A 23,555-nucleotide genomic window follows, 5' to 3' on the forward strand; every position below is an offset into this window, starting at 1 on the left:
GTGGAGGGGACGGGCCAACTCCGCAAATTTCGCCACAAAGCGCCGGTAGTAGGAGCAGAGTCCCAAAAATCCCCGCACCTCTTTGATGGTACGTGGTGCGGGCCACTCCTCTACCGCTTTAATTTTGTCTGGGTCCGTTTTTACCCCCTCGCGGCCGATCACGTGACCTAGATAGGCCACCTCTCTTGCAAACAAAGTGCACTTACTCGGGTTCAGCTTCAACCCTGCCTGTCTGAGGCACCCGAACACCTGGTCCAAATTAGCTACTGCCTGGGGGAACGTTTGGGCATGTACCAGGACGTCATCCAGGTACACCAGGCATGATTGCCATGGCATGCCGCCCAGTACATGCTCCATCAATCTTTCAAAGGTGGCGGGGGCGTTACACAAACCAAACGGCATCACAGTGAACTGATACAGTCCCTTACCTGTGGAAAATGCCGTTTTCTCCTTCCCTGCCCTATCCATCTCCACCTGCCAATACCCACTCTTGAGGTCCAAAGTTGAAAACCAATTTGAGCCCGCAACGGCATCGAGGGTGTCATCAATCCTTGGCAGGGGATATGAGTCCTTGAGTGTCACGTTGTTTAGCTGGCGATAGTCCACGCAGAACCGCGTGGTCCCATCCTTCTTTTTGACCAGCACAACAGGTGACATCCAAGGACTTCCCGAGGGCTCGATCACGCCTGCGTCGAGCATTTTTTCAACCTGCTCGTCAGCTGCCGCCCTCTTGCTCCAAGGGAGCCGTCGGGCGGCCTGACGAATAGGCCGGGCCTCACCGGTGTGGATCTGATGTTTCACCAGGCCCGTACGTCCAATATCCTCGGTGGACAGGGAGAAGAGGTCCAAATGGGACCCAACCAGTTTGTGTAAGGCCTCCCTCTGGGTACCTCCCAACTCTACGCTACTACGATTTACCATCTCGCAAATGGGATCGGGCCAATTCCTACTTCTTATTGAAGGCTCCCCCCGGGGTCGGCTCGGCTGGACGTTCTCGCCCCTCACTGTCGCGACTTCCTCAACTGGGGTGCAGCCAGCTACCCTCGTGCCCCTTACTATAGTGCGTGGTTCTGTACTCATATTTATTACTCGGACGGCCACTACCGGTCCGTCCGTTTTTACAAGGGTGCGGCCCACGATTAAACCCGGTATGGACTGCGCTGCCACCGGTTCGACCAGGCCGCAGGACTCCTGCCATGTTGGGCGAGCTGCCCACCGGGCCGGCACTATCGCCTCGGCCCTTGGGGGGATGGTCACGGCCTCGGAAGCCTCCAGCTCCGCTCTCTCGGCCGTGCTCACTCCCCCTAACGGCAGCTCTTCTACTCCCACCTGCAGGATCCCCCGGCACAAGTCGATTTTACAACCGCTGGCAGTCAACAAATCCAACCCTATTAAACATGGGTCGCACACCTCCGCCACCCAAACATCTATCTCCCTCCTTACCGACCCTAACTTGAGGGTCACAGAACCACGCCCTATGATCGGGGCCGTTACCCCGGTAGCAAGCTGCAAACTATAATTTTGCAGGCGCTGGATCTTATCCCAGCCACCTGCGCTCGAATCAAGGACCACAGGGCTGATGATCGTGGCGCTAGCTCCTGTGTCCACTACGGCGTCTACCCCCACGCCGGCAATTTTGCATCTGATTGTCAGGCTACCGGTTCCAATTTGGCCACAATAAATGACCTGTCGCGTCAATGAGGGCTCTCCTCCATCCTCTTCTGCCGAACACCGCCCTACGTGCCCGACACCTTCTAGTTTCCCGGGGTCTGGCGGGGGGGTGTCTGGGGTCGGCTAACCCGCTCCCCCCTGGGCGGAGTTGAGGACCTCAACCGCCGGGGATCATCCCGGCGCGCGGCTCGACAGTGCCGCGCCAGGTGACCCAGACGGTTGCAGGTATAGCACCTCACCTGATAAGGTGCTTGTCTCCGGAATTCCAAATTCCCCCCCCTGTAGGTCCGAATTGGATTACCCGCTCGTGGTCCACCGCGGGCCACCTCCGGGGCCGCCTGCCATGGTCCAGGTCCCGCCAGGCGCTGGTCCACCAGCCTCCGGACCATGCCCGCCAGGTCAGGACTCACGTCGGGGGCAGGCCCCCTAAGGGGTCCGCCCTCCATCGGGGGTCCCACCTGGCGGACCGCCATTGCGAGACGCTCGCCCCCCCGGGCCAGGGGCCTCGCTGCTTCCCAACGGGCCGCAGCGTCAGCCGCCTGGCTCAGAGTCTGCGGGCGCCACATGGCGAGCTGTTGCCGGAGCTCAATATCCGGGAGGGCCTGGATAAAATGGTCCAGCGCCAGGCTTTCCCGGGAATCCGCTGCCATGCTAGCATGTGCGATCCCCACTGCGCGGCGAATGTCGTGGGCAAGTTCCCCGATGGCTTCCTGGGGCTTGCGTTTTCGCAGCGCGAGCTGAGCTTTAACAAGCTCGCTCTGCTGTTCAATGCCGAATCGATTAATTAGGGCGTCGCGGAGGGCTGGCAGGGTGAGAGCACCCGCTGGTAATGCCGTCAGCACCTCCGCCGCCGCGCCGCGCAATGCGGCCACCAGGTGTACTCCACCTTCGTCCTCACCCCAACCGTTGCCCTTACACACACAGTCAAACTGCGCCAGGTACGCGCGTAGATCACTCTTGCCGTCATACGGCGCGAGTGGGACCTTGTGGGACCACCTCGTATGCGAGTCGTTGCCCGCCTGCCGGACCCCGTGCGTCGCCCCTTGCGGGGTCAGCGCGGGGCCGAACCGGCCGGGCCCCCACAGTCCATTACCCCCAAGGGGCTCTCGTGCCTCCCCGGTCCCTCCAACAACTACCCCTGTTGGTGTCGATGCATGGGTCACACCTCCGCAACCCGCTACCCATTCCATACCACCACAACCTTGCTCACCCACACCTCGCCCCTCTCGTTCCATACCCTCCGGACCAGCCATACACCTCACTCTTGGCCTCTCACGAACATCCGGGTCTATCTCGACCCCCAAGTTTATTAAATCACCTGGCGCATCATACGCACGACCATATTGGTCACCACTTACACCGGGTCCTCTTTCTCTTCGCTTCTCCTCCATCACCTGCGAATCCCTCATCCAGTTAATGAGCACATCATCACGATCCGAACACAGACTTTGGACCAATGCTTTTACCTCCTCCTTTATCTCTTTCTTATCCTCTCTCCATCGCTTCTTAATTTCGCTCACCCCTTCTTCCACTTCTTCTAATTTCTGCTTCACCTCCTTCATCTCCTCGTGTGCCCCTTTAAGTTCTTCCTCTAACTCCACTTAATTTTTTTCTATGTGCTCCCGCACCTCCCGCTCTTTAACCTCCATCACCTCTACCACCTTGTCCATTTTCCTCGTCAGTTCCTCATGTACCGTCTGACACTCTTTTTTAATTACCCCTACGTCCTTTTTCATCTCCTTCTGTGTCGATTTTAAACCCTCTATTACCGCTGTGTTCTTCTTTACCTGGTCCCCCAACTCCTTTTGTCCCACTGTCAGTTGTTCTACTCCCAGCGTCAACTCCTCTATACCACCTTGCAATTTTACAGTCCCCTTTCTCACCTCCTTCTCCATGCGCTCCTTACAGTGCCTCACCTCCTCGCGCACTCCTCCGACCACCTCACTCACACCTCTTCTGATCTCCTCTCCCATCACTTGCATCTCCTGCCCAGATGCCACCCTCATCTGCTCCATTTCCTCCCTGTGAGCATCCAGTTTGGTTTCTACCCCCATTCTGACCCCCTCTATCTGCTGCCCCATTTGTTTAACTTCCCTTTCCGCTTGGTCCCTCATGTCCCTCAATTTGCCTTCCATAGTGTTTTCTAACCCCTCTAACCCCCTTTGCATCCCTTCCATTTGATTCTCTTGAGTGGCCATTCTGTTTTCTACCCCCATTAACCCATTTTTCACCTCCTTTATCCCGTTGTCTAACCCCTCAAAATTATTGTCTAACTTCTCACCGGTACCCCTCGCTTCGTCCCTCATTACCCCCATTTGGCCCTCTAATCGCTCACTATCAGCCCTCATTTGCTCACTCTGAGCATCCATCCGATTCCCCATTTGTCCCATACTGCTTTTCAAACCTCTAATTTGGTCTCCCAATTGCTCACTATTCTTTTCCATAAGGGCCGTCATTTGCATAAAAAAAAGATTCAAATCCCCCGGTGGCGCTACCACGGTCGCGGGCGTGGGCGCCGTGGCCATGTGCGAGGCGCCATTTTGCGCGCCCGCAACCTCGTGCGCGACGACGCCATTTTGTGCATCTGCTACCCTCACTGCTTCGCTCTCCTCATGTCCCTCAATTTGGTCCTGGATCGACCCTGCCTCACTCTCCTCTACCGGAACCCAGCCGTCTTGGTCTGCCATAGCGCGACTTTCAAAATTCGGGTTTTTATTTTCGTAAAACACAATTAAATTTTGTCGTTATAATTTCGAGCGCGTGAAGCGCGCTCCGGATCGAATTCCACTTCCCGACACCAATTGTTACGGACACGACTTATTGAGATGTTATGCTGGGCCGAGCGGAATGGCCGCCGTGTTCGCACAAGTTACCCGATTATACTCGAACGTTGGCCGAGTCGCGCTATGCTAAATCAATTAAGGAAAGGACACAACGGCTGGGTTAAAATGACACGACACCAGGGGTACAGTTCTCAAGACCTCCGGAGGAGGTTATAATATTTCGGAACGTTAGATTACAAGGACGAGAGAGACAGCATAGGAAGGTAGGCACTTAATTACGGTCTTATAGTAGCCCCGACAGACCACAGATAAACAGGACAAAACTGACTCACACAGGGATTGATGGCAAGGAAGGGCAGGTAGTCGGTGGACAGCACAAGGTGCACCTTGTGCTCAGGGACAGAATCGACCCGGTCCGGTCCAGAGATGCGGGAGGTCTCTCAGCGCTGGAGGTGGCGACTGGTTCTCTTCACTTCAAGCTCGGGGCGCATCTGACGTCACGTCCGGTAAGTGGCTGCGTATATCCGGCGGAGAGTGACACGCCCTCGGCTCGTTAGCTCCGCCCCAGATGGAATCGGCCCGCCGCTTCTTATTGGGTGCTGGGGGTTACCGGGCTCCGCCCTTGACGAGGAGCTGACAGCCAGCCCCTTCGTGGTAACCCCGTTACCTGGAGGTAACCTGGAGCACATGGGCAATGGCGGCTAACCGAGCCGGAGTGAGGACGCACACTCCCCGCGCGCTGTTGTTGTAGTTGTTGTTGTTGTTGTTGTTTCATGAGGAAGATGGGAGGAGGTATGGGGAGGTCCTAAACTCACTACTGGTGCCATACAATCACATTCTGGTGCAACGAAGAGTCAGAATTAATGGAAACGAGTCCTTAACTGACATAGACTAAGAATAACTAGCAAGATGGCCGAAAGTTGTCTACGTGAGATGCGGGGGACCTGGGCACGACATTTAATGGGGGAAAAGGGGAAGGTCGGTTCTACAGAGTGTTGTTTACAGACAATGGGACTAGGGAATGGGGGATTGGGGATAGTTGGGGAGTATTGGGGAAATAGGGGAATATTTACAAGCGGATATGGAGGCCAAATCCCATATCCGCAACAATATATATATATATATATATATATATATATATATATATATATATATATATATATATATATACATATATATATATATATATATATATACAGTATATATATATTGTTGTGGATATGAGAAAGTTTTTTTTTTTTTTTTGTTGTGTCGTGAATAGTTGTAAAATGTCACCCTCCTTCCTGCAATTGTTGTTGTATAAAGATCAAAGGGCGTTCCCGTAGTTAATTCCATAAAGCATACACGAAGGACACCATATATCCCTGTTCAGTAGTTATATCCTTATTATGTGTATTAGGCTAAGGATGTGTCTTCCATTAATTTAAATACTCCATTGCACCAAGTGAAATAAGAGTAGATCCCCTTTCATTCACATTCCCCTTCCAACAATTGCCAACTGTTCCCTCCGCGACTCCATTCGCCACGAGGTCGGCTTGGAGAAGAAGGGGGAGGAGCTGCCGACTCCTGGGCGTGCCCGCCCATCGTCATCAAGGGCGGAGCCAGAGGGCCGTGCCGACCAATCAGGGCCGAGGCAAGCTGACCGATGGGCGTGTCCTGGACACCAGCGGCTTGATCGCCTGAGGCGCTATATAGAGCGCGCGCGTAAGCAAGAGAAGAAGTTGTTGTTGGACTAAGAGTTGGACTAAGCAAGAGAGGAAGTTGTTGGACTGGGTTGGACTAAGAAAGAGAGAGGAGAGAAGGGGCGAAGCGAAGCAAAGAGAGAAAGAGTCCTGGAGTTTGTGAGAGAGGGAGAGAGAATCCGTCACACCAGACCCCCCACCAGCAGCGTTGGCTCCACCAAGCAGCTCCGACCCGTTACCCCGCGCACACGACAGGATCGGTGGCATCGGCGGCCGTCGAGGTCCAGCCCGACGTCCCGTGCGGGATCAAGCTCCAGCCAGCTCCGTGCCTTCCTCCCCCTCCAGCCACCCACCTCCTTCCAGCCAATCCACTCTGCAATTCCCCGTGTGAGTCCGTCTTGTTTGTTCTGTCCTGGGTTAAGTAAGACTGCATAGATAAGCTAGCGATTTTCACTGTCTCTCTGATTTCTTCTGTAAATTATTTTATTATCCTTCCTTCTCCTTGGTTACTTTTGGTTGTAAATAGCAAATAAATTATATCCGTATTCCCTACTTCTGTCTTCTTCTTCTTCTTCTTCACATCCTTCCCTTTAGTCTTTTCCCCATTGAATATCTGTGGCGCGATTTTGGCCAACGTTCAGGAATCGGGTTAGTCGGGGTAACTGTTCGGGCGCGGCGGCCATCCGCTCGGCAAACAACATCCTAGCCGTGTCCGTAACAATATATATATATATATATATATATATATATATACTTCTTTCTTTTTTTTACACCCACAAATGGGTGTCTAATTGTATAGAACATTGAATCCAATGATTATACAAATGTTAGCTTTGTTTGTATTCGCATAGAAACCTGAAGCTGTGGAGGTTTGCCTGATGCCCGAGTCATTTTCCAAACTGGACTTCCTCAAAGCAGCGTGAGTCAGAGATTTATTCTGTTTCTGAAGGTGATTTGTGTTCCACAGTATATAATTAAATTTAAATAAAGTTTTAAAGAGGTCTGAAGTCATACTCGTATAAGGAAATTAATTCTAGGTTTAACCGCCATTTTACACAGTGTCTGACTTTACCCTACTAACACGTTGCATAAGTAATCTCTGCCTGTTGTTTGTGTCCTTCACAACATCCTTAAAAACAGCAAGTGTCCTGTTTGGAATGTTTTTCAATTTTGTTTGCCTGCCAGGCAGGGAGATAGAGTAAAAATATTATTTCACCTCTCTCCGTAGATTTGTTATCGGGATGAATTCAGAGCCAAAGTACGATAAAACGGCAAATTTGTCTTCCCATTCATGTTCCGATTTGTGCTCAAAATACAACATTCAATTTAAATAAGTTGTTCCTCTATCATAAACTGATAAGACAGACAGACAGATGGACTGACCTGAACCAATTGATTAACCCCTCTTTTTGCTTTGCTTGCGCTGGGTAATCACTATGGTAGCATATTTACCCTCGCCTGAGGAGAGTGCATTGCATTTTAGTCCGTTTGTCTGTGTGTTTGTTTGTCCACACAGAATAAATATGATTTTCTCTGCAACCGTTGGTACGATTGACAGGAAATTTTCACCACGGGTGCAACTCCACCTGTATAATTTTTAATGATAATTATGACGTCATAGATCACGTGGTCAGGCGCCATCTTGGGAAAACCGAAAAAAATTGCACCTCTATAGCTCTGAAAGCGCTGAATATAAAAAATTGAGACATGGCTCATTGTAAAGAACTTTCCATGGGGAATAAAATATGTTAATGATGATGTCATATCTGCCTCCATTATGACGTCATAATTTGACAAGTACAAAACTTCATCCGATCAAGATGAAATTTCTTGAACATAATCTAGGAATAAATTAGTGGAGAAAAAATAATAATGATGATGTCATCGGTCACGTGGTTCTGCCGCCATATTTGTTTCAGAACAAAAGCCTTAAAAACCACTGACAAACACATCCTGGCGAGGGTTTGCAATCTCTGATTGCCCTTTCTTGTTAATTTTGGTATTTGCTTCTTTTATCCAATATGGCCATAGGTTGATTAATTTGATGCCCGATGTTAAATTTGATTGGTCAAAGATTGTTAAATTTGATTGGTCAAAGATTGCTAAATTTGATGCCTGATGTTAAATTTGATTGGCCAAAGATTCCTTCAGGTAAAACCAACCATAGTAAAATTGTCATTCGACTGCTGGATTACATGTATGAACAACAAGTTACCACAACAAAAAATATTCATTACAGGATTGTGATGATTCATGTGTTGTTCATACACGAAAATGGTAAATAAGAACACCTATGGACTGCAATCTTCAAGTCTCGCCATAAATGTTCAATTGGGTTCAAGTCAGGACTTTGACAGAGCCACTGAAGAACATTTATTTTCTTCTTATTCAGCCACTTCATTGTGGCTTTCGCTTTGTGCTTCAGATCATTGCCTTGCTGAAATGTGATTCTCCTACCCAGTTTCAGATTCATGGCTGACTCAAGCAGGTTTTTATCAACGATTCTCCTGTACTTTGCACTGTCCATTCTCCCTTTTATCCTGACAAGGGTGCCAGTCCCTGTTGATGAAAAGCAGCCCCATAACATGATGATGCCACCACCATGCTTAATAGAAGGGATGGTATCCACTGGATGATATGCAGTTGGGCTTGCACCAGACGTAACACTCTGAATTTAGACCAAAAAGCTCAATTTATGTCTCGTCTGAGCACAAAACATGTCTCCACATGCCGGCAGTCTCATTTAGATGCTTTTTCGCAAACTCCATACAAGCTTTTAGATACGTCTTTTGCAGTAATGGCTTCTTTCTTGCTACCTGCCCAGAGAGGCCAGCTTTGTGAAGGGAATAGGATATTGTGAAGAATATTGATATTGTTGATTGATTAACACTGACCCCAATCTCAAACACAGAACCTTGCAGATCTTTCAAAGTCATTGGTGGATTTACAGGTGAAATCCCGAACAGTTTCCTGCTTTGCCCGGCTGCTGAGTTTGGGTGGGCGACCTGATCTGGGTAGAGTCTGGGTGGTATGATTTGTCTTCCACTTCTTGATGATGGATTTCCCCATACTCAAAGTGATAAGTGACAAATATTCTTATAAGCCTCTCCTGAACGATGCTTCTCCACCATTTTATGTCTGACGTCTTTGGAAAGCTCCTTGCTTGACCAATTGAGTTGCACCTTGAAACTCAGATAAGTCAGGGAGCTTAATTTTTTAAGTTAAATCACTGATTACATGCAGGTGAAAGCTTTTACATTTATTATGTAACCTTTCACACAAATAATTTCCTGAAGTATTCAGGGTTAATTCGGCAAAGGGGGTGAATAATTATGCAACTGAGAATCATCTGATTTTGTTTGTTAATCAAACTTATTCACATTTTATCTGCATGCTTTAGTTTTATCAGTTTGGAGTAGTTTGTGAAGATGATATATTTAGTTCAATTTGAAAATATCATGACATAACTGCAGGTGGTATCAAAATGTGAAAACTTTGGGGGGGGGGGGGGCTGTGTATTTAGATATTTTGCAAAACATTAACTTTGACCCCTGCTTTTACAGGTTTAGCAAGCACAATTTGGTCGACATGATTGAAGGAAGCTGCAAAACCTTGCAAGTGCAAGAGTGTGTTCTCCACCCAGAGGTATGTCAAGTAAATTATCATTAAATATGAAATATTCTGAGCAGGTATCTCGAGATAGCATCATATATTTCATATGGAATATGTATGCCTAAAATCACAGAGCAAATTATTGCAGTTGTTCATGTTTCTAGTGAAGGACCATGTTACAGATGGGCTCATTCCCCCAACATGTCACTACGATAAGTGGATGCTGAAAGAAGATGATAATTCCCCCAGAAATGGGTTAGTTTAGTATGGCATTTATTTTAGTTTGGCCCTCCCAACTGTAGCAGTGCTATAAGATACACGTTAAAATATACAGGGACTGGCAGGAAGGCCGAGACTCTTCGAGGTATGTATACTCGTCTCTAAGCTGTCTAGCCTGGGTTTGAATCTCTGCCTCGCCATAAACTATTCCACAGGCAGCTTGATTTAACAATGTGTCTGCTGTCCCTCGGATAGGCGTTAAACTGGGCGACCCGTCTGCCAGCATTAGTTGGTGGACGTTAAGATCCTATTGTGTCCTTTGTGAAGAGTACGGGAACCCCCAGGGGTGGGGTCAAAAGGTAAAATGCCAAAAAATGCAATTACGGGCACATTGCAACATATTTTTAAATGAAACTTTGTATTTGCAATCAACATTGGGGGATGAATGAAATGTGCAACAATTCTTTGTCCCCCGTCGCACCGCGGAGCGAAAGGGGGACTATGGCTTTCCCCTCCGTCCGTGTGTCCGTCTGTCCGTCTGTGCGTGCGGGCGGGCGTGCGTGCGTGCGTACGCGAAGGACCGCATTCAAATTTGGTGTGTGGGTGCAACCAACGTCAAAATCCAAGATGGCCGCCGCCATGTATGTCTGATGCCATGTATGTCTGAACCTTGTGAGCTGAATATCTTGAAAAATAAGCGAAGTACCAACTTCTAATCTGGTGTGTGGGTGTATCTCGGCACAGGGAAGAACGTTATTGAAAATTGGGTCACCACGTCAAAATCCAAGATGGCCGCCGCCATATATATGTCTGAACATTGTGAGCGAAATATCTTGAAATATATGCGAAGTACCAAACTTATAATCTGGTGTGTGGATGTATCTCGGCATAAGGAAGAACGCTATTGAAAATTGGGTCGCCACGTCAAAATCCAAGATGGCCGCCTTGCGTCTTCCACTTTGTCAACTCGCATCACTTCAGCGACGGGGGACCTAGGCGTAACGCTTGTTTAGATTTGACCCCAGGTTCATGCCCAGGGTTGGGGACTTGAAGTCACAGGGGCCAAAACGGGGAAAAATATTTTAACTAAAAGTTTGAAAATCGGGTCATTTCTGGTGAATCTTTCAATCATGCTTTCGGTGGGAAGCGTGGGGATTTTTGAGATTTGGGATTGCGTGCCATAGACTTCGCTCTTGTCTTGATTTGCCAGGACTGTGATTCATTGCAGTTCAAAGTGCTTCAGCCTTTTTTGGAAAGCCTCCCAACAGTTTCTGAGGCCTTTCTATTCAGATTCTCCGTGAAGTCAAATAATGCTGTGTTGCCGAATAGTGCCAATATTCTCCCAAATAAAGCTCTGGAATGTCATTGCACCAATGAGACACTCTTTGTCTCATCTGATATGTGGAAAATTGTCCAAATGTCTATTTGACATGTGGAAAAATGTACTGAACTGCTTTCTTGCAAAAGATTCATTTAATATCTGATGAATATTGACAACCTCAAAAGAAAAGAAAAACAATAATTTGTTTTTGCCCACCCGATGAATCTTGAATGAATTAAAATTTTGGCCTCTTAATGGTGGGATGGATCATGCACTGGATAATAACTTTTTGGTCACAATGTCCAAAGAACAAATCACTCGTGTGGATTTAATAAAAGGGAAAGAGTAATTATCTTGTCTTTTTTTTTTTGTATACAAGATCGAGGCTCGTGAAAGAGCTAACATTAATCACACAAAAAGTCAAACCGACACATAAAACACAAAATAAGGGGAGCTGTAGACAAGATGGGGAGAGAGGGGGAAGGACACAAACACAACATTTGAGAGCAGGGACATCGAGAGAACCGTGGGAGGGAGAGGGCTTGGGGGGAGGTGGGAGAGGTATAAAACATATGGACACTGCAAGGACTTCCAGGAAAGAAGTTGGAATTTCAAAAAAGTGTCTCTGGGGTGAATTAGCGGGGGTAGAAAAGATCGAGGTTTTGGATGGGGGAAGATAAGAGATGGTGGTGAACAGCTGTTTTAAAGACCTGGAGGGAGGAGTGGGATTGAAGGGAGTGGGGGAGTTTGTTCCAGAGGCGGGAGAAAAGGGGAATGAAAGAGTGAAGATGAGCAGAGAGCCTAGATTTTGGCAGTTTAACCATAAGAGGGTTGCTGGCAGATCTTGTGTGACCTGCAGGAATATTTGGGGGACAGAGCACAGAGAGAGCTGGGGGAGCAAGGCCGGAGAGGAGTCGGTAGAAGACAGAAAGACCACCACCCTGCCTGCGGTGAATGAGTGAAAGGTCCCCGGAGTTAGCTTCATCGCAGGAGATTCCAATGATTCTGAAATCTTTGGTTTCAACAGCGTGAAGCCGAGCTAGGTGTGAGGCAGGAGCACCAGCCCAGAGGGGGGAACAGTATTCCATTGAGCTGCGAATGAAAGCTTTGTATGTGGCAAGGAGCTCAGGTGTGCCAAGGAAGGACTTCGCACGACGGAGGATGCCCAGTCGACGACTGGCTTTGGAGGCCTGCTTGGAAATGTGGTTTTCCCAAGAAAGATTATGGCAGATAGTGAGACCCAAAAGCATGAGCGACAGAACTTCTTGGAGAGGATTGATGAGAAAGTAGATGGGAGGGTTTTCCAGTTGGTCTTTTCGGAGAGACATTGTAAGAGTGTGAGATTTGTCAGGATTGAAAGACATGTTCCACTTGTTTGACCAGTCTGTGATTTTGTCTAGGTCTGCAGGGATTGAGTAGGCTGCAGACTGCCGATCTGAGGGATGAGGAATGGAGCGGCAGAGAGTGGAGTCATCAGCAAAGAGATAGAGAGGATTTTCCAGAGAGTTGGAGAGATCATTGATGAAGACCAGAAATAGCACAGGGCCCAGAACACAACCTTGGGGAACTCCAGCCAGAACAGGAAGGGAAGATGAGACAAATCCATTCAGGGCCACACATTGACTATGACCAGAGAAGAAGTCCGCAAGCCATGCGTGGAGATTTCCATGGATACCATAGGAGGAGAGTTTGTTGAGCAGAGCTGGGTACCAGACTGTATCGAAGGCACGTGATATGTCAAGGGAGACAGCTCTGATTTGATGTTTGGCATTGAGGACCTCCATCCACTGTTGAGACAGCAGAAGCAACATGTCCACAGTAGAATGACCTGGTCTGAATCCAAATTGAAGATCGGAGGTCAAGCCATTGGAGAAGAGGAAGGATTTGATATCCGAAGCAACGATGGATTCCATGACTTTGCTGATAATTGGGAGTAGGCTGATTGGTCTGTAGTTGCAAGGATCTGTTTTTGCACTTTTTGTGTGTAAAGCGGTAATGTTTGCTGATTTCCAAGATGCTGGCAGATGACCTTGAGCAAAAGAGAGGGTGAAAAGAACAGTGAGAGAGGGTGAGATAGAGCGGAAGAGCAGGATTTTAGGACCCGTGGGCTGATGCCATCTGGTCCAGTTGCTGAATCAGATCGAGGTTTGACAAAAACTTCTCCACCTTGTCAGGAGAGAAGGACACAGAGTCCAGGAGCAGTTGGGTTCGACTGGGAAAGGTGGGAACAGAGAGAGATGGGTTTGGAACACAAGATTATGAGGCAAACACAGAGTTGAGGCATTCGCCTTGTATTTGAGGAAGGGAAGAGTGACTAAACCCACAGGAATGATGAAAACTTCCGTAGAGTGTTTCTTCAGCCCAGAATGAATTTTCATTTCAGAAGTTTTGGATGTGAAATAAACCTGGGCAACATTTGCAGATGAGTGCAATCAATGAAAACCGATAAAATTGTCAGGTGTGCAAGTTGTCAAAAAAACAATACAAGTTTAAATAATTTTTAAATAATAAATGATTATTCAATAAATATGTCTGCAACTGCATGGCATTATGGTTGGAGCATCTGCTTTGTGAGACATCATGCCAAAGACTAGCATTTAGAGGATAGAGCACAGATAAACTTGGTGTGTTGGCATGTCATGGGGGTTGTGGAGGGGAGGGCAGAGGAAGAGATTTCTGATTCATTCTCCTGCTGAATGTGGAAAGAAAAGCGACACGTTAAGTCAGCGTCGTCGGTACGTAGAGTGCCCAGGGAAGTTGTGTTGCTTCTCCCGGCCTTGTTTGTCTGAAACCCACTCCTGTATTGTCTCCAGCTCTGTCTGTATGCATGTGTGTGGTTTGTGTGAAGTCTGTTCCAGGAGCCTCAGACTATGTGTAAAAAAACTTTGTTTATAACAAGAAAACCTGAGTTGTAGAGAAATGATGGACCTTTTGTATTTGCCGAGACGCGTTTAAAACACAACCAAAGCACACAAATCATACATATTCCTTCTCTGACATTGTTTTGTTAATATTTTTTGTGAATTCTGTCTCGTATTGATAAACTCGTTTTCATTTTTTTACATCCACGAGTCATAATGCGCACAGCTTGAGGTGAACTCCATGGTGCACCTGGAGGTGTGGCCTGTTTGTAGCTGCACTGATGTAGGAGAATAAGAAAAAGAGAATACAACTATCAAAGTTTGTGCATATTGAGCATTTATTATAGTGATCTGAAAACGTGGTTTCTCCGATTTGTTTTTAAGTCGTTGGATTCTCCATTCGACATTGATCATGAAGAGTATGATGCGATGCCCATCACTGTGCGCGTTCTTCCTTGGAAGCTCCGCTTCTTCTGCTCCTCCACTGCCAGGAAGCAGCTTCTGCAGGAAGTTCAACCAAGCACCTGATGGACCTTGACAGATGCTTCTTCAGCTTCAAAATTCAACAATGAATGAACATGTTGAGTCTCTAACCTGCCTCAGCACATTGCAGACCGTTTATAATCCATCCAAATATGTTTTCTGTCATTATGTTTCATTTTTAAGTTCTGATGACCACCTGTAGTTGTTTCAGAGCTGATGATTGATCATTGTTTGTCCATTTCAACACCCACAAGGAACTACAGGTGTATTGATTGCACTTTTATCGGTTCGTTATCATTCACCGATATTTTCGTTTGCTTTGCTTGCTCGTGTATTTTTTTTTGTGATCATCTCAAATGCTCCGTTATATTTGTAATATCTTAAATAAAACATATTGCTCTCCCAGCACTGCCTTTGCAGGAAGTAAAATCGGAGAAACACAATTTCCATCGAAAACTATCATCTTGGTGCCTCAACTCACTACCTGACTCCATGTGCACCATGAACAATGATACCATTTCTCCATATTTGAATGATGTACACAAAGGACCAGATTTTCTTTCTCTGTCAGTTCTGCTCTGAATTCAGAGGACAGTACCGGATATTAAAGGTTCCATGGTGTTTTGCAAAAAGGGGACGAGTTATCACCGGCACCCTGGATTCAAAATTCGTGCTCTAACCTACAGAGGGGCACTGCATCAGTGGCACAACCAAGTAATGAATATAACAAGAACAACATTAGTTCAGGAATATATTATGATGACTTGTTTATTTGCATTTACAATAATTGTATAACACGGAATACAGAGACATTTCAGTATCAGCACATCATAATCAAAACAATCATCATAACTCACGTCAACTTATGAAATAAACTTTATTTCACGTGCACACACAACTTTACACAACGTAAGACATAGACAGTAATACAACACATAAAGAGAGCATATTCGGTTTTTTCATAATAATATGAATTAAAAGTAAACAATAAATACATCCATATGGACATGCAAGGATTGACTCCAAATCGAATGAATAAATTTAATTGTCTGGTTGAGTGTTACCCCAGGGTTAGCCCTCAATAGTTTCCCCAGAGATCCAGGTGGAGACGGGGTGTTGAACAGCGCGGTGTAACACGGATGACCAAATGAGCTTTACCCCAAGGCGTTCAATCCAATGATGACGATATTCGTGACACGAAAGTGAAAAAGGGGATGACAAACTTACCTGCATGGCCTCCACCCGACGTATTCACACCTGCATAAATTAACTCGAACAACACGAAAGTAAAATGTACAAAAATACCGGTTTTATTAACGAAATGCAGGTAACCAAATAAAACGAAATTCCTAAATGCAGCGCTCCCAGATAGAACCGAATACACAGAAGGGATAAAAGAACTGAAAATAAATACGTGTAATTTTCGTGGACGCTTAGCTCAACTCGGCTGGTGTGTCTCGCCAGGAATCTTCCAGGCCCCAGCGAGCAATCCGGGAGTGGCTCCGGCCTTGGTGGGAGAAAGCGCTCAGTGTGCCCTCGTTCACCAGGCTGCGCTCGTTGGTTCGAAATAGGCCTCCCACGCGAAGCGAATGAGCAGGCGTGCAGCTCGCTCTTCCAGCCGCGCCTGTCCTCACTATATCTGCACGGGAAACTGCAGTTCCCGGCCCGTGGCTCTTCCTCCTCACGACCACCAGCAAGATGTCCTAAAACGGCCGTTCGCGATGACATCCACAACGAGAGAAGAACCAGAAGGACATCGATGCGGCGAGAGATAAAAATGCGATGCTGAGAGAACGACCGAAATGCGACCGTTCACCAACAAATTCCAATACAAGAAGGGACGAGAAGACGTCAGCACATGACCGTCCACCACCAGACCCAAACCGAGAAGGAAAAATGTCTGCAGCTCCAACTATTTTGAACGCGCGGCTCTGACTTCATCTCACCTCGTCCCTGTCTCTGACCACATCAGCGCGTTCCATCTTACCCATCTTTCTGTGCCAATCAAGACAAGACCAATCATTGATCTTCGGGGCGTGGCCTCACGAATCTTTCGTGCCTGTGTGATGTCGCGGCTGTGGCGCCAGCGGTATTGTTCGATGCGTGATTTCCAGTTGGTTTTTATTAATCAGTGCGTTTAATGGGCCATTTCTGCTGCGTATGTCATGGCGAACAAAGGAATAAATTACAGAGGCAACTACACACAGGGGATTTATTTACCCATAATCCCTCACTAATTAACAAGCCCCACCCCTCTCATGGGGAAAAAGATACACTTACACGACACATGGTCTACCGGATCCCGACTTATTACATGGGGTTTCTTCTTCTTCATGACAGTCAAAGCACACCACCTATACAATCTACCTGGACCAAGGCATCCCAACCCCCCACAGACATAACAATATTATTGGCAACTTTTGGAAGTAATTAAATTTCAAGCAGGTGATTATCCTTTACTTTGGCATTGAACTCACCTGTGGTGAGTTGCAGGTGCCTCCAATATAAAAATAACTCATTTAACCAGTTTGAATGGAGAAAAGGATTCATTCTGCTGTTATGGGGCATTGTGTGTACCGCAATTAGCATGGAGGAAAAAAAAAAAACCCAGAGAATTGTCTGAGAAGGTCAGACACAAGATTATAGCCAAGCATGGACAATCTCAAGGCTACAAGTCCATCTCCAGAGACCTTGATGTTCCTGTGTCCACTGTACGCAATGTTATCAGGAAGTTTACGGCCCATGGCACTGGAGCCCACCTCCCTGGATGTGGCCACAAGAGAAAACTTGATTTAAGATTGCAGCAAAGGAGTTTTTGAATGGTGGAGAAAGCACCTCGATCAACTGCCAAACAGATTCAAGCTGACCTTCAGACACAAGGTACAACAGTTTCAACTCGCACCATCCGTCACAAACTCCATGAAAGGGGGTTCCATGGTAGGATACCCAGGTGGACCCCACTGCTGAGAGAGAGATATAAGAGAACTGGAGTTTGCCAAACACAACTGAACAAACCAAAATCCTTCTGGGAGCATGTCCTGTGGACAGATGAGACTAAATTATAGCTTTTTGGGAAAGCACATCATCTCTATCTTTACAGAAAACAAAATGAAGCTTTCAAAGAAAAGAAAACCATCCCTACCGTCAAGCATGGAGGAGGTTCAGTGATGTTTTGAGGTTGCTGTGCTGCCTCTGGCACTGGGTGCCTTGAATGTGTGCATGGCATCATGAAATCAGGAGATCACCAAGACATTTTGTAGCGCAATGTTCAACCCAGTGTCAGAAAGCCGGGTTTCTGTCGAAGGTCATGGGTCTTGCAAACCAAAACTGGTTGTGAAGCAAACCAAAACTTGAAAATTGTCCAAGGACAATGACCCCAAACACACTTCAAAAAACACCCAGGAATGGTTCAAGACAAGACGCTGGACTGTTCTGAAGTGGCCAGCAACGAGTCCAGATCTAAATCCCATTGAACATCTGTGTGGAGATCTGATAACAGCAGTTGGGAGAAGGCACCCTTAAAATCTGGGAGAACTGGAGCAGTTTTTGCACAAGAAAAGTGGGCCAAACTGCCAGTAGAGAAGTGAAGGAAGCTCATTCATGGTGATAGGAAGCACTTGTCTGCAGTTATTTTGTCCAAAGGCTGTGTGTGCTACCAAATATTAAGTCGATGGTGTCAATAATTTTGTCAATGCCATTTCTTCTTATTTTATGATTTAAAAGGATACATTAAGTTCTGAATCAAAAACAAAGGTTCTGTAATATTAACAGTGAAACAAAGAATTGTGGAGACAAAATACTTTTGTCAATTTCAACTTGTGTTTTTGTGAGTTATTCGAAAAAAGTGCAAGGATGCCAATATCTTTGGCCACGACTGTATATCGGTGAAATTACATTTCCTTCTTCATGCTGCTGCATGAATCAAATTGGTGCACCTTTATATGAACTTTTCTCGAGCATTACTTGGCATTACTTCTAAGAACAGAAGGGTAATCAAGCATGCACACGAGATTTTTGAATGTCCCTTATTTTCTATTGTTTGGCATTTTCTACAAGCTATGGAATGTCCTTTCTTTTCTATACTTTTGCACATGGCACATTCCATGTAAAGGGGCCTTTTCTACGCCCCTGGCATTTTTCACAAGATTATACAAAGACAGCATATATGTATAAACACACCAGCAAAAGTACCTGGCATAGCCGGGTAACAATGAGTCGCTTCCTAACGGGAATGTGATCTCCGAAATCTGGGTTCTTTATCTTGGTGGAATTTTAAAAACAGAAGTGCACTGGAGAAGTGGCGTATTGAGGGAAAATGACGCTGAGGGTGAGATGTCAAATTGCCGCCCCTCGTAACTTCCCATAAGTCTTTGAATGGAGTGTGTGTGTGTCCACATGTGTTTGCACCCGTGTGTTTTTTTTTAGATCTAACATGCCAGTGTGTTTGCAACATGCCAGTTGGATGGGTGTGGGTACCTCTCTCACCAGCCATAGCTCTTCAGCAAAGGACTTCTGCGACTCACTGGGACTGACAAAATCTGTCAATTTCCTGACCCGGATCTCAGTCAACGTAGCATCTTCTCTTCTGGACTTGGTTATGTCTAACTTCCCTGAAAATGTCTGCTGCTCTTCTTCTGCTCCAATCAGCTCATCTGATCATGTGCTTGTTAAAGTGGACATCTCTCTGACCATTCTCAGAGAGCCGCCTCAGCGTCGACGAGTCTGGCATTTCACTCAGGCCAACTGGCACGGTCTTCAAGCAGCCATCAATCATCTGGACTGGTCTCCTATCTCTACCGCCTCTGACATCAACTCATCCTGGGAATTCTTTCAAAGTAAATTGCGCTCTCTCATGCACAGATTTATCCCATCTCGTCTTCAGTTGTCATACCCTTCCTCCCGTCCATGGTACACGGAATCTTGTGGTGAGGCTGTTGCCCAGAAACAACTTGCTTTCGTCTCCTGGAAAGCAAATCCAACGGAAGGAAATCTCATTTCCTTTCACAAAGCCCAAGACAAGTGTGTGTCCTCCCTCAGGAGAGCCAGGAAACAATATCTCACCGTTCTCAAGACCGAACTCTCTTATCTGTCTCCCTCTTCCAAATCCTGGTGGCGTCTGGTCAAATCTGTTTCTGGTGTTTGTTCCCCCTCCATCCCCTCCCTCACCTCAAATGGCTGCACGGCTGACTCCGCACGTGAAAAAGCTGAATGCATCAACTCTGTGTTTGCCTCTAAATCTTGTGTCCCAAACCCATCCCTCTCTGTACCCACCGTACCCAGTCGTACCCAGCTGCCCCTGGACTCTGTGTCCTTTCCTGCTGACAAGGTGGAAAAGTTTCTGTCAACCCTCGACTCTGATTCTGCAACTGGTCCTGACGGCATCAGCCCACGGGTCCTAAAATCATGTTCTTCCGCTCTTTCACTCCCTCTCTCTGTTCTCTTCACACTCTCTTTTGCTCAAGGTCATCTGCCATCTGCTTGGAAATCAGCCAACATCACCGCTTTGCACAAAAAAGGTGCAAAAACAGATCCTAGCAACTACAGACCAATCAGCCTTCTCCCAATTATCAGCAAAGTCATGGAATCCATTATTGCTTCAGATATAAAATCTTTCCTCTTCTCCAATGGCTTGATCTCTGACCATCAATTTGGTTTCAGACCTGGTCACTCTACTCTGGACATGCTGCTTCTGCTTTCTCAACAATGGATGGAGGTCCTCAACGCCAAACAGGAAATTAGAGCTGTCTCCCTTGACATTTCACGTGCCTTCGATACGGTCTGGCACCCCGCTATGCTCACCAAACCCTCCTCCTTTGGTATCCATGGAAATCTCCACGCATGTCTGGCGGACTTCCTCTCTTGTAGTCAACGTGTGGCCCTGAATGGGTTTCTCTCATCTCCTCTTCCTGTTCAGGCTGGAGTTCCCCAAGGCAGTGTTCTGGGCCCTGTGCTTTTTCTGGTCTTCATCAATGATCTCTGTGACTCTCTTGAAAACCCTCTCTATCTCTTTGCTGATTACTCTACTCTCTGTCGCTCCATTCCTCATCCCTCAGATCGGCAGTCTGCAACCTCCTCACTCTCTGCAGACCTGGACAAAATCACAGACTGGGCAAACAAGTGGAACATGTCTTTCAATCCTGACAAATCTCACACTCTTACGATGTCTCTCCGAAAAGACCGACTGGACAACCCTCCCATCCAGTTTCTGAATAATCCTCTCCAAGAAGTTCTGTCACTCAAGCTTTTGGGTCTCACTATCTGCCATGATCTTTCCTGGGAAAACCACATTTCAAATCTGGCCTCCAAAGCCAGTTGCCGACTGGGCATCCTCCGTCGTGCGAAGTCCTTCCTTAGTACACCTGAGCTCCTCACCACTTACAAGGCTTTCATCCGCAGCTCTATGGAATACTGCTCTCCCCTCTGATCTGGTGCTCCTGCCCCACACCTGGCTCGTCTTCACGCTGTTGAAACCAAAGCGTTCAGAATCATTGGAATCTCCCGCGATGAAGCTAACTCCAAGGGCCTTTCACTCACTCACCGCAGGCAGGTTAGTGGTCTTTCCGTCTTCTACCGACTCCTCTCTGGCCTTGCCCCCCCCAGCTCTCTCTGGGCTCTGTCCCCCAAATATTCCTACAGGTCGCACAAGATCTGCCTGCAACTCTCTTATGGCTAAACTGCCAAAATCAAGACTTCCTGCTCACCTTCACTCCTTCATTCCTCTTTTCTCCCACCTCTGGAACAAACTCCCTCACTCTCTTCAATCCCACTCCACCCTCCAGGTCTTTAAAACAGTTGTTCACCACCATCTCTTATCTTCCCCCATCCAAAACGTATCTTTTCTACCCCCGCTAATTTCACCCAAAATCCTACACTTTTTTTTTTTGAAATACCAACTTCTGTCCTGGAAGTCCTTGGTCCCCTTGTGTTTTAAACCTCCCCCCCACCCTCCTTCCCACGCCTCCTCCCCCCAAGCCCTCTCCCTCCCACACTTCTCCCTGCTCTCAAATGTTGTGTTTGTGTGCTTCCTCTTCTCTCCCCATCTTGTCTTCCGCTCCCTCTTTTAATATATTTTGTTTGTCTGGTTGATTTGTTTGTGAAATAAATGTTAGCTCTTTCACGAGCCTCGATTCAGTATCCCAAAAAAAACCAAAAAAAAAAACCTCAAAGGTCAAGGCTGCACAAAATCATCAATTTGTATTTTTTTTAAACTATTTTTGTTATTTTGAGCAAACGGAAGAAGAAGCTGTCTGAATACAAACATATGTGGACAAGCTTTGCATTTTCAGTTGCTTTCTGATTTAGCAGTTGCAACTGGCCATCCACAAATAGGGGCCTCCTTCAAATCGGGGCCTCCCACAAATAGGGGCCTCCTTCAAATCGGGGCCTACCACAAATCGGGGCGACCCACAAATAGTGGCCTCCCACAAATCGGAGCGACCCATAAATAAGGGCCTCCCACAAATAGTGGCCTCCCACAAATAGGGGCCTCGCACAAATAGGGGCCTCCTTCAAATTGGGGCGACCCACAAATAGGTGCCTCCTACAAATAGGGCCTTGTGGCGGACACGATGGCGCTGGTGTGGTGTCATTATTCCGCGCACCAAGAGGGTGTCAGCCACGCCCGAGGGGTAGGCGTGGCCTCGGGATATACACGGGGCGCGCAGCCCCGAGCACCTCAGTGCTATAGTTGAGCTTTGCAAATAAAGACTTTTCTGGTTACCTGCGTTGTTGGTTCTCTTCTTGGCTAGCAAGTCGTGCGCATAGCACCGCACTTCACTGGTGACCTCGACGCTGGTTCAGCCGCCGCTGACCAACAGAACGCGCCATGGCCAACAACGTGGTAGCGGTGAAGCTCCCCGAGTTTTGCGAAGCTCAGGCCGAAGTATGGTTTGTGCAGGCCGAGGCACAATTCCGACTTCGAGGCATAACGGCAGATGAGACGCGGTATTACCACATCATCGCCGCCCTCGGGCCCGGCACAGCCGCCCGAGTCGTGTCCGTCCTGCGGAACCCACCGGCCGACCACAGGTACGAGGCGCACAAGTGCCCCCTCATCGCCACGTTCGGCCTCACGGAGTGCGAGCGGGCCGACCGCCTCCTGGACCTTCCCGAACTCGGCGACACACGACCATCGGTCCGGATGGACCACATGCTTTCGCTACTGGGTGACAAAGCCCCGGATTTTTTTTATTCCGGGCGCTCTTTCTACCCCAGCTACTGGCACAGGTATGCCTCGCGTTGGCCGGTTCCAAAATAAAGGAACCCCGCGCGATGGCCGTCGAGGCCGACAAGTTTTTCGCAGCTTGTGAGACCCGGGCGAGCTTCGATGCAGCTGTCGCGGATCTCGAGGCTGATGCGCAGGCACACCTCGCGGTTCCCAAGGCTGATGCCGATGCACACCGCGTGGCCGCCACCACGCCCCGCCCAGCACCACCGCGAAAACCGTGGCCTCCGCCTCCGCCGCAAACCTAGTGCTATTTCCACACCAGGTTTGGCCACAAGGCGAGGAATTGTTGCCCGCCGTGCTCGTTCGGCAAGTCGGGGAAACTACCAAGCCGGCGCTCGGTAGCAGCCCTGAGCGTCGGCCATTCCGGCAGCCTCCTTTTTGTCACGGACACCTTGTCCAGGCGTCGCTTCCTCTGCGACACAGGTGAGCGTTATTCCTGCCTCCACGTCCGACAAGCGAACCGCGGGCCAGGGCCCTGCATTGCTTGCAGCCAACGGTACGCACATTCGGGAAGCGCTGCCTCTCCCTGCGGTTCGGAGGGCAACGCTTTCAATGGACGTTCGTAACCGCCAGCGTGCCCATGGCATTGCTCGGTGCGGATTTCCTATGTGCAAATGGGCTGTTGGTAGATGTGAAGAACAGGCGCCTCTTCCAGGCGGAAACGTTCAGCTCGCTTGCTTGCACGCTGAGCAGTTC

General features: G+C 47.9%; 1 protein-coding gene across 5 annotated transcripts in view; it reads left to right on the plus strand.

Moving 5' to 3' along the window:
- Positions 1-15,645, plus strand: part of AGK (acylglycerol kinase) — a 162,413-nt gene extending 146,768 nt beyond the window's left edge. For all 5 annotated transcript variants that reach the window (XM_068122909.2, XM_068122919.2, XM_068122946.2 and 2 more), the window contains exons 14-16: positions 6,988-7,055; positions 9,700-9,781; positions 14,534-15,645. In XM_068122909.2, the coding sequence (XP_067979010.1) occupies positions 6,988-7,055; positions 9,700-9,781; positions 14,534-14,677 (294 nt within the window). In that variant the 3' untranslated portion in view covers positions 14,678-15,645. The remainder of the gene's footprint in view (positions 1-6,987; positions 7,056-9,699; positions 9,782-14,533) is intronic.
- Positions 15,646-23,555: the final 7,910 nt, after the last annotated feature.

The sequence above is a fragment of the Myxine glutinosa genome, chromosome 1 (genome assembly GCF_964187855.1).
Source record: "Myxine glutinosa chromosome 1, kmMyxGlut1.1, whole genome shotgun sequence".
In the NCBI taxonomy this organism is placed as follows: Eukaryota; Metazoa; Chordata; class Myxini; order Myxiniformes; family Myxinidae; genus Myxine; species Myxine glutinosa.